Source organism: Juglans regia, chromosome 8 (genome assembly GCF_001411555.2).
Source record: "Juglans regia cultivar Chandler chromosome 8, Walnut 2.0, whole genome shotgun sequence".
NCBI lineage: Eukaryota > Viridiplantae > Streptophyta > Magnoliopsida > Fagales > Juglandaceae > Juglans > Juglans regia.
The window spans coordinates 592,214-604,773 of record NC_049908.1 but is presented as its reverse complement, the minus strand read 5'-3'; the positions used below and the strand labels follow the sequence as shown (position 1 = coordinate 604,773).

The following is a 12,560-nucleotide window of genomic DNA, read 5'->3' as shown; positions in this document are numbered from 1 at the left end:
ATGTACTTTAATTTAGCCACGTGGGATGCGGTGTCCCAGCGGTTTTCCTAACTGGTTGTAAATAGACTTTTTTCTTTCAGTTCTTCTATATACAGTCGTTAGATACAATTGGTGTGCAGTCGTCCATGCCATGTCAGATTTAAAATGAATGAATTGTTTACTCTTTCTCTGCTCTCTATCATCAGCTCTCTCTCATCAACTCTCTCTATCTCTCGCTCCTCGGGTCGTCTCTCTCTCGTCAAGTGTCTGCATGTTAGCTCCGTTTGTACCAGGCACTTGCAACAAGCGTTTTTTTTTTTTTCTTTATAGAAATTAAGATTCTTCAACCTGACCACAATATGTAAAAGTACTAGTAGTAGTAGTTCCAAGGCAGTTTTCTAGATACAAAAAATAGATTTAGCATACTCAATTATACAAAATCACAGTGAGTATTCGAATATTCGATCAAACTCAGGAGAGAAAGATCATCCATCCCCTCCCTCTGATTCTGACCTTTATTATTAAAAAAAAAAACAACCCTCCCAACGTCCCACTAAAATGACCTTTTTATTGACAAAGCACATTCGTGGGAGATTAGTAGGCATGAATAATACACTTAGGATTAAGGAGCCAGGAATAACTATAACTAGTCAAAAGCAATGAAATCGAATAAATACTTTAATAGCGTAAGAGCATCCAATTGCAGGCAAAGCAAAAGTCAGCACGAGTAGAATAACCGCATATTCCACCTGGTTGTGCCTCTTAATTATGAATTATCGCCTTGTTATTCTGTACCTAATTGCGAACCCCTTTCTTCATTATGTTTAGTATTTGCTGTTTCATCGGTAAGTCTATAATCATCATCGTGGATATGATTTGTTTGTAGCACATAAAAAGTTTCAATTAGGGCTGGGCTCAAAAGTGCAATACAAAGAAGGTAAACTGGGTCAAAGATCCATAGCCGAAACAGCGGCCCAAAGGCCATGATTGTCTTCTTGCTAACCCGAGAAGGAGTGGCCGCTAATTGATGTGGGCCGTGGCTGTGGCTATGGCTGCTGTTAATGAAACTCAGCGTATGGGCCTATGTGGGTGGGGGGAGTTTAATGAAAGAGATTCAGAGCTCTTACAGTAGACTTGGGTTTGGGGCCATCTCTCTCTCTCTCTCTCTCTCTCTCTCTCAAAAATTTAGCATGCCATAAAGATACGGATGAATGTTGAACAATCGAAAGTATTGATTACATCTTCGTTTAGATAGAAAATGAATTTATATAAGTTAAATAATATATTATGAAAATATTATTTTTTAATATTATTATTATTTTAAAATTTTAAAAAATTGAATTGTTTATAAAATATTGTATATAAATTTGAAAAAATTATAATGATGAGATGAGTTGAAAATGTTTCTGTATCCAAACGAGGCTTAAAAAAGGTTTTGATAGTAAATTGAGATGAGATAAGTTAAAATAAAAGTTAAATAAAATATTTTTAGAATATTAATTTTAATATTATTATTATTATTTTAAAATTTTAAAAATTAAATTATTTATTATATTTTGTTTAAAAATTTTAAAACAATTGTAATGATTAAATAAATTTAGATATGTAAGGGATAAAATTTAATATGCCTATGGTATTTACTAGGTCCAGCCTAACATGGAGAACTCATTAATAGAGAAGAAAGAGAGAGGGTATGAGGAGATAAAAGGTTAAGAAGGGTGTGGTGTCAGGAGGAAGAAGGAAAAGATGGAAGTGAACATAAATGAAGGATGATGTGACATAAAATAAAGGAAAGTGACATAAAGCAAATGAGGACATGAGATAAAAGACAATGACACATACGACTTTAAAAACTTTTGGCCAAACTTCTAAATACTTTACCTTCTTCAATCTCATGACAGAGATCTCAACGAGAAGAGTGAGAATAACATCTTACTAAATTTTCTAATAATTTAGTATCATTTACTAAATATATCCTCACCACATTCTTCAATCCCATAACGTAATATTAAATTTTTAAAAATATATTTAATATCATTTATTAATTTTCTAATAATTTAGCATTACTTAGAAATAAAAAAAAAAATTATAATAATACAGAGAATAGCATCTTCCTTTCTTTTAACATCAAATTGACAAATATGGGAAGGCATTTTTAGGATACTACTGGTCATCCCACCGCATATTTCATACATTTCATATTTTTTAATTTTTATTAAAATAATTAAATTATTATACTCTTCATCTATATATTACATATTTATTATTAAAAATAATTAAAAGAATTATAATGTGTAAAATGTGAGAATGATAAATATAATTAGATGTCGTTTAGATAATAAGTTGAGACGAAAGTTAAAAATTGAATAAAATATTGATAAAATATTATTTTTAATAATATTATTATTTTAAAATTTTAAAAAATTAAATTATTTTTTATATTTTTTATAAAAATTTAAAACAATTATAATAATAAAATAAGAAACGCTTCTTGTCCCAAGCGTAATGAATGATTTGGATTTAGAGATGAGTTGAGATAGTTTGTGAATAGTAAAATAAAAGTTGAATTATTTATTATATTTTATGTAAAAATTTAAAAAAATTATTTTAAAATTTTAAAAAATTAAATTATTTATTATATTTTATATAAAAATTTAAAAAATTTATAATAATAAAATAAAATAAATTGAGATATATGACGAATACAAACGAGGCCCATTCTTTCACCTTTACCTTGTCCCATGCGATAATTTGAAATTTCTTCACGAGGATAAAAGCCAGCAAAGGTCAGTACAGATCCATCTGGAACACCAACCTAGCACTCCCGTGGGACGCACTTATCCCTTTCTTCCTTTCTTCCTTTCTCCTCTCTGCAAAACCAAACACCCACATCCCCTTCACGTGGGCCCCCCCAACACCAATTTTCTACTCAATAATAATAAACGACATACAAAGTCCTAACCCATTTCACACGCGTCTCTCCTCCATTGGCCAGGGACCAGATCTCCCTAGCCCACAAGATAGACCCAATTAATTACTCGTAATCAACCACCACCACAAACCGAGACAAGAGAGAGAAAAGGAAGGAAGGCTCAGCAGTGCCGCTTGTGCTTACAGACAGTCCACAGAGAGAGAGAGAGAGAGAGAGAGAGAGACGTAGTGGGTTTTGATTATTATGGCGTCCAAGTTATGTGATTCCTGCAAATCGGCCACCGCCACTCTCTTCTGCCGAGCCGACTCGGCTTTCCTCTGCGTGGGCTGCGACTCTGAAATCCACGCTGCCAACAAGCTCGCCTCCCGACACGCGCGGGTCTGGCTCTGTGAAGTCTGTGAGCACGCACCTGCCCACGTCACCTGTAAGGCCGATGCTGCCGCCCTCTGCGTCACCTGCGATCGCGACATTCACTCCGCCAACCCACTGGCCAGTCGCCACGAGCGCGTACCCGTCACCCCCTTCTACGACTCCGTCAAAGCCGGAGCTGCCGCTAACTTCCTCCACGACGATTACTTATCGGACGTCGAGGGCGATGATGACGTTAGCAGGGAAGAGGCCGAGGCTGCCTCTTGGTTGCTTCCCAACCCTCCTTCCAACAACCACCACAGTCACAACAATAATAACAATAATAAGGTGATGGAGAATCCGGATCTAAATACCGGTCAGTATGTCTTTCCGGACATGGATCCGTATTTGAATCTGGACTACGGGCCTGTGGATCCGAAGTCGGAAGCTCAGGAGCAGAACAGTTCGGGTACTGACCGAGTTGTACCCGTACGGAGCAAGAGTGTTCATCAGCCTCCGTTGATGAGTGATCACCACTGCTTCGACATGGATTTCTCGGGCTCCAAGCCCTATGTTTATGGCTACAACGGTCAGTGTCTCAGTCACAGCGTAAGTTTCGTATCTTTTCTAATCGAGCAAGCAATCGGTAATTCATTTTTTTCACAGCTACTCAAAATAGATTCCTCAGCTAGAGATTTTCTGAACCCGTACTTTGCTCTCACTCTCAGGTGTCTTCCTCGTCCCTGGACGTGGGCGTCGTGCCAGATGGCAGCACCGTGACGGATGTATCGGATTCATACTGTAAGCCGATGGGCACCGTAAGCGATTCAGCAAATCGGGCAGTTCAGATCTCAGCAGCGGATCGTGAAGCAAGGGTGCTGAGGTACAGAGAAAAGAGGAAGAACCGAAAGTTCGAGAAGACGATCCGATACGCGTCGCGAAAAGCGTATGCGGAGACGAGGCCACGAATAAAAGGGAGGTTCGCGAAGCGATCGGAGATGGGATCGGAAGTTGATCGTACGTGCGGTTACGGAGTGGTGCCGTCGTTTTAAGTAGAATTTATGCAGTAATTGTGAATCCGTCAAATTCTTAACGGCTGTATTGTATATAGTTGTTGTTGGATGGAGTTTGATGGAATGGAATGCTGACCGTTGATTTTGTAGACTACAAAATTAATGTTAATGCTGTAGTAGTGAGTAATGAATTTTGCTTTTTTATATGTAATGAAATGAACTCCGGAGCGCTGCTGCTGCTGTTGCTGCTGCGCATGCAATTGCAGAGCCTCTCCTCTCCTCTCCTCTCCTCTCGCCTTTTTATTTATTATTTATTTTTGGCAATGAACTTTGGTGACGCTCTGAATTGTAAGTGGGAATGGTATCAATATCTGAATTGCAATTGGTCTATGGCTCTATGCTGCGGGGTACGATTATATCAATATTATACTAATTAGTGGATGACATCTGTACTGTTTCCAATAATATATAATATTTACATGTTTGGTTGGGATTTGTACTCAAATCTCAAAACATAACCTCCTCTCAGACCGAGCATCTCATTTCTGTCCATGGAAGCACACCCTCATTTCTGTTCATGGAAGCATATTGTAAACCAGTGCTTCTTGTTGTCGCCGACCGCCTCCTCTACCGTAGCGTGTCCTTGAATCTGGTGACTGTTCCACTTTACTCCTGTTCCCTCTCTTTAGTGCCACTCTCAATCCAATTCATCACGCTCCGCATGTATTCCACTTCCTTAATTGCCCCAAGTCAAATTGTCCCAACATTTTTTCTTCACAAAAATTAGTAACGACAATTGCAGCACCAATACAAAAGAGATTCTATAATCTATGGTCTCTTTTTAGAATAATAAGAAAAAAGATGCATCAATAGTTGAATCTATTTACCTTTTTAATGTTATTGAAACATCTTGTGAGCAACGATCGTCATGGCGACTAAAACGAAAATGATATAGAATAAAGCGGAGCAGAGAGGAGATCAAGAGAAATGAGGTGGGAAAATTTTGGGCTTCAATCCTATGCAGCAAGACCTATCTTTAAAAAATAAGGAGTGTTGACATGATATAGGGAGATGGAGATGGAAGTTAAAGACAATGATGTCATATGAGGGTGTGAAGTAAGGAGATGGAGAGTAAATATACTAATGTCATGGAAACTTGGCTCTGATATCAATGTTATAAATACTATATCAAAGATTCAAAATGTATAGCGGAAGCAATATTACCTCACAGGAAATATCTCGAATTTAGTACGGTTGTTACACGGATTCTCCAGCATCGTTATTCATCCACAATTTTCATATCGATGGTAAAGTATGCTACGTGGCAATACCAGAATAACACTCACACGTTCCACGGCCTAGATGCCGTGACTAGAGAGAACCATTTGAGAGAGAGAGCTTGTTTGTCTAAGTGTCACCTCCAAAGAAGGGGAGAGACTAGAGAGAACCTCTCTAGTGTAAACCCCTGGCTGGCCATTAAGGGCCAACCATCAAGTCTCATGAAGTGGCTTAAAAGCCACTTCATAACCCCCAAGAGGAAGTGAAGGAGTGCCCACTATGGGTGCCCCTTTCTTGCACTACTCTTAGTCCGGTCTATGATCACACAGCACACGAAATCAAATGGCAAACTGGGTCCACTTTTCTTCCTTCAGTCCATCTCAACTCTCCCTCCCAAAAAATAAATTTCTCTCTCTCGACCATAAATCAAATGACTGACTCTCTCTCAAGTCTCTCATTCCTTGAACACAGAAATCAACCACTCCCTATCTCAAGCCTCTCCCTACCTGAATCTCGATAAAACGACGGCCACTCTTCAAAAATAAATTCAGACTCTTGACTACCACTAACACGATGGCAAATCGACCTCTCTAGCCAGGTGTAAGAGAGAGCTCGACCCCCAAAGTCGCGACGAACTGTGTTCGACCTCTAGAAAAGAGATAGATCTCAACCTCGAGAGAGAGAGCTTCCTGCCGATGTTCTTCACAAAAGCGTTTTGGGTAATTTTTCTCCTACACCTAGGACATTGTCTAGGCTAAGAGCCATAGTTGATGTTGTTTCCATTGTCTGTACTCCTACACCTACATAAAGTTGTTTCCATTTGGATGCTGTATTTTTTTCTTAGTGTTGATACCGGCAAGACCTAGCCAAATGATGTCTACTGGTTGGTAGTAATAGGAGTCTTAGTACCTTGCATAACCAAAAGGGGGCACCGATTAAAAAACAATCTTTTGATTTTATTTCAAATGCTGTGTAATGTAATCTCATTGTTATGGTGAATGTAATCTGGGCTATGGGAATATGTAGGGATATAGATTGATAACGCTACTTTGAGAAATGAATAGCAAGTGTTTGTAAAAAAAACTCAAAGAAAACTTTCAGCCCTAATACTCACAGTGCCCCTCAGTTTGGTACCCTTGAAATATCTCATGTATAAGGTATTTTTTGGTAATGTTGTTTGCCTAATGAATTTTGCATGGGGTCTACTTCCGTGTGTATGACCACTCTCTTTTGGCAAATTTGTTGATGGAGCTCTTTGTTGTTTTTTGTTAATAGACTTCTTTGATGTTGATGAAGTTCTCTGTTGTTGATGGAGTTCTTTTGACAAAATGACCATTTTATTTGACAATGTGTCCTCTTCTCCTTATTTTATCATGGAGTTATTTGCTGTTCTTAGACATATTTGTGAACCATTTCTCCTCAAAGGCATAGATTTGTGGTAAAATGTTTATAACAGCTCTCAAATACTAGATGTTGGGTGTTTTGGTGACCATTATAAATTAGTTTCTGAAATCAATAGGTGCTAATGTATAAAGTAAATCTGTTTTCCATATGTTGTAAGAACTTAATGCATATGATAATTATGTTTTCAAATAGATTCATTGGAAAATGCATGTAAGAGCATATGATAGTTTGTTTTGATGATAACGTATTTATTGTTAGTTGCTGTGTATTGGGTGTTTTTGGCTTTATGATGTGAGTTGTAAAATGATAGTTTGATATGTTAGTTGGTTCTGTTTGGTAATGAGGCTTATTGGGTTTTAGTTTCTGGCCACAAAACATAATTTAACCAGTATATTGATATGATTTTGAATTGTGCATTTCAAATACGAACAGAGCATTTCCTGCCTGATCATAAAGCCATGTGCTTGACTACTATTCTTAATTGGATCATTCTTAAAGGTACTAGAAGCATTAAGGTCCAAAAAAATTCTGCACAGTTTATTTGTATAAAAAACATGACATGTTAATGATATTGAAAATTCAAAATAACATTTTGAACAATTTATAATGTTGTTACTTTTATAGTGGTAAATAGACTTTGCATTATTGAATTCTCATCTATTTTGCAATGTGCACCCAAAGTATCCGTTTACTAATGACACAGCAGCCTAACTAATTGCTTCGTTTTCTTTATTGTGGACTATGTTTATCTATTTATCAATGACAATGTTTATCTATTTTCCACCAAAATGACAAGTTCAGTATCAATACCGGTTCAAGTACGTGGACTTCAAGAAGGAAAGACAAATCAAGTTTGAACAGGTCACTTTGCTACTGTGGCATTCCATCGAAACTCCGAATCTCTAGAAAGCATAAGGGAACTTTAACAGCGTTGTTGATATCGTGATTATTTTTTATTACGATTTTTGCTGTAATTTTTATGTATCCCAAAAACATTTTTGTATGTTCGGCAGTGCTTCAACTCATGTAATTTTTATTAGCTTTGAACAACTGATTGTAATGAACATGTGATGTAATTAATCGTGTTTAATGAATTTAATGAACATGTAATGTAATGAGTTGGGTTTTGTCAATATTTTGGAATGTTATGGATACGTCTTGGATAGGTTTTGACAGGAGGCCTTCTCACTCTCTCTCTCTCTCTCTCTCTCGTTAGTGCAAAATGCTCAAACTGTACATGCATGCAGATAAGCGTATTAATTAAGAATATACAACAAATTAATTAAGAAAAATCCTAAAAATGTTGCAATAAGAGAATATATACATGCAGCAATATGTGCATTCAAGATACTCCAATCTGTACATGGAACAACCTTTTTTTTCTTTTTCTTTTTTTATATCAATGGGCACGCTAATAATACAACCACAACCTTCAACAAAAATTGAAATAAATTTTCACAAAATACTTCAAGAAACCCATCAAAAATAAAATAATGATTTTCATACATGTTGAACACCTACAAATCTATACATTCTTTACAACCACAATCTAAAAAAAAAAAAATCCAAATTTTCATAAAATATTTCAAGAAACCCATAACCCATACTTCACAAATACTCATCATAGGTCGATGGTGTTTGTTGTGTGACTATACTATATTGGGTTCCAACAACAACATCTTCAACGTTAACACCAACTTGGGGGGCCGGGATCTCACCAGCTCCAACTAGTTCCTCATCAGATATTTTCCTGCAAGTCTTTTTTTTTTTCAAAATGAAGAAAATACACATAGATTAGAAATGAAACAAACACTAGTCCAAACTTTATATACAATTACAAGAAAAAAAATCGAGTACTTGTTTTTTGTTTTGTTTTTCTCTTGATTGCAGCCTTCTCCACAGGCAGAACCTTTCTTTTCGTTGGGAGTCTTCCTTTCCCTCGAACAACATGAGAGCTTAATACTTTCTTACTCTTATCCACGATGTCGATCTCGTACACCTTGGTTGAACCGGACTCAAGTGGCAATCCTTTAAAATTATGCTCAAACGCATCCAAAACCCGCATGAATGCTTTGACATGGTCATCACTTCGGGATATACGCATCACTAATTTTAGGCATCTTTTAACAACAACCTCGTAGGAGGCGTTAACTAAATAGATTTAACTAAATCCATTTTCAAATGATACACAAATAAAAAATAGATTTAACTAAATGACAATAACAGACACAACGACGTTTCCAAATGACCAATATGTTTCATACCTGAGTTGGTGAAATCGATGTAGGAGGCATAGATGGTGTTTCGTCTACCTCTTTATCCATCCCACTATTTCAACTAAAGATATCGAAATTAAATTGTTACCCAACTAAAAAACAAAAAATATGGTTACTCAACTCAAACTAATATTCTACATATGGTTCTAATCATTCAATTTTGGAATTGAATCCAAAACAAACAAAAATTAGTTCCCACTCTTATACAATGCATCAAAAAAAATTACCCTACACTAACACCCCAAGTCCCAAGTTCCCAAACAAATTGAGAAATGAAACCTATCAAATATATATAAAAAAGAGTAAAACATTAATGTAATAAACTTGTGATAGCCAATTCCAATGCTTACAATTTACATGATGATTATATAGCCAAGTCACAGTTCAAATAGGAAGTAGACAAAAAAAAAAAAAAACAAAAGCAAAGAAAAATTCAAACTTTATCTACTGTGATTTTCGGTACTTTTAGGAGATGTTTGGATTCAGTGATGAGTTGAGATTATTTGTGAATAGTATAATAAAAGTTGAATTATTTATTATATTTTGTGTGAAAATTTGGGAAAATTGTTTTGAGATTTGAAAAAGTTAAATTGTTTATTATATTTTGTATGGAAACTTGAAAAAAATTGTAATAATGAGATGAGGTGGGTTGAGGTGAGTTTTGAATCCAAACATCTCCTTAAGAAAAACTCAAACCATAATCCAAACTTTCCACGTTGAATTGAAATAACCACCTAATGATTGAAAATCCATAATGTCATTAAAAATTTTTCAAGAAAGAATTTTTTCAATTTTTTCAAATGGAATGCACGGGGCTTATACGTTAAGACTACAAATATCATTTCTCATTTTTATTTTGTGAGAAATGTTTTAGTCACAAAGATATTACATAAAAATAAATTCATAAACTAATGTGATTTGATATGTTACGTTAGATTATAAAATTATTTTTATTATAAAATATATTTAACGTATGATATGAAAATATATTATTAGCATCTAAAAATGAATTTGATAACTGGGTGTGCAAGCCAGCTTTTGGAAATAAAGTAAAATTTATTTTTAAAAAATTATTATTTACTTGCACACAAAATTTATCTCTAGCATTATTCTATACGTAAGTATATTAGAAAAAAAATAGTCTGTGTTTTTATCATCATTAAATATGTATGCCTTGGTAAGCAAGGTAGACAACCTTGACCCCGTTACTCTATCTATAAATTAAATTTCTCATAGAAGTACAAACGTGTTTTATTTCATAATATGTTATATTTATTTCATAATAGAAAGAACTTTAGAATATGATAAATCATATTAAACCACCTCATCATGTAAGTTTTATTATATAAAATTTTCATGTAAATAAAATATTTATATAGTTGAAGAAAAATAAAAGTAGTCAAGTACCACATGCGTTTTCATCATCTTTAAATATTCATGCCTTGGTAAGCAAGGCAGGCAGACAGCTTTGACCCCGTTACATTTCCAATTCCCACCGAAACAATAATAAAACGGACCAAAAAAGGATAGAAAATCGATGCTATAAAAAGCTGGAGCCCGCATAGAGTGACGAGAACGTAAAGTCGATCCCTTCCGTCTAAAGAGGCAGCCATTAAACACTCTTCATGTCCGCTGCCTGTGCTGCTTATTAATTTTATTTTGGTGAGTGATATCTTTATTGAGGTATTACATTTTGGTTTGCTTATCGTGCCTAATGGCAAATTCCGTGTCTTGTCGAGTTGTTTAATTCATCTGAGTCCTCTCTCTCTCTCTAACATGCAGTCCTTAACTCTCTTTATGTGCGTTTATCAGTGTTGTAATTTAATTTCTTTTGTTGAGTAGTAAAAATTTTTACTATGAACGATAAAGATATTACATTTTGGTTTGTTTGTCATGCTTAATGGCAAATTCTATAACTTGTCGAGTTACTTCATTCATCTGAGTCCCCCCCCCCTCTCTCTCTCTCTCTCTATATATATATATATAATAGAGGCAGCTATTAACTCTCTCTTTATGTGCATCTGTCTACGTTGCAGCTTAATTTCTTTTGTTGAATAGTATTTTTACTAAGGACGATGAAGATATTATACTTTGGTTTGCTCGCCGTGCATAATGGCAAATTTCATGCCTTGCCGAGTTACTTTATTCATCTGAGTCCTCTCTCTTTATATATCTAACAGAGACAACCATTAGTTGCCTCTCTATTTTGTATTTGCCTATGCGTTGTAGCTTAATTTCTTTTGTTGAGTGGTATTTTTACTAAGAACGATGAAGATATTACATTTTGGTTTGCTCGTCGTGCGTAATGGCAAATTTCATACATTTCTGAATTACTTTATTCATGAGTCATCTCTCTCTCTCTCTCTCTATATATATATATCTAGCAGAGGCAGCCATTAACTATCTCTCTATATGCACCTGTTTGCGTTGCAGCTTAATTTCTTTTGTTAAGTAGTATTTTTATTAAGGACGATGAAGATATTGCATTTTGGTTTGCTCGTCGTGCGTAATGGCAAATCTCATGCCTTGCCGAGTTACTTTATTCATCTGAGTCATCTCTCACTCTCTATATATATAACAGAGGCAACTATTAACTATTTCTCTATGTGCATTTGTCTGCATTGCAACTTAATTTCTTTTGTTGAGTAGTATTTTTAATAAGGACGATGAAAATATTACATTTTGATTTGCTCGTCATGCATAATGGCAAATTCCATATCTTGCTGAGCTGCTTTATTCATTTGAATCATTTCTATCTCTCTTTCTATATATTTGTATAGTCTAACAGAGGTAACCATTAACTATCTCTCCATGTGTGTCTGCCTGTACTGCAACTATGACTCGTTTGTTTTCGTAGATGAGATGAGATGAATTGACATTAAAATTAAAAAGTTAAATAAAGTATTGTTAAAATATATTTTTTAATATTATTTTTGTTATTAGGATTTTAAAAAATTGATTTGTTTATTTTATTTTGTATTGAAAGTTGAAAATTTTGTAATGATTAGATGAGATGAGATTAGATGTTTTCTAAAAACAAACAAGTTGAATAGTATTTTTACAAAAGATAATAAATATATTACATTTTGGTTTGCTCATCGTGTGTAATGGCAAATTCCATTCATTGCCGAGTTACTTTATTCATCCAAGTCCTCTCTCTCTCTCTCTCTAGATATATATATATGTACGCGCGCTCTTCATATTTCACTTTGGATAAATTACAGCCAATTAAGTTTGTCATTAAATTCATAATATCTCTTATGCTTTTGGAAACATGCTTAGTTAGCTTTAGTAAATGATATAGGACAACGCAAGGGTGTACACCAAATT

At 35.0% G+C, this 12,560-nt stretch overlaps 1 protein-coding gene across 1 annotated transcript; it reads left to right on the top strand.

Moving 5' to 3' along the window:
• Positions 1-3,016: 3,016 nt before the first annotated feature.
• Positions 3,017-4,662, top strand: LOC109000996 (zinc finger protein CONSTANS-LIKE 4-like). Its single transcript, XM_018978096.2, has 2 exons — positions 3,017-3,868; positions 3,988-4,662. Exons 1-2 carry the CDS (start codon positions 3,155-3,157, stop codon positions 4,309-4,311), a joined length of 1,038 nt encoding a protein of 345 aa, XP_018833641.1. The 5' UTR covers positions 3,017-3,154; the 3' UTR covers positions 4,312-4,662.
• Positions 4,663-12,560: the final 7,898 nt, after the last annotated feature.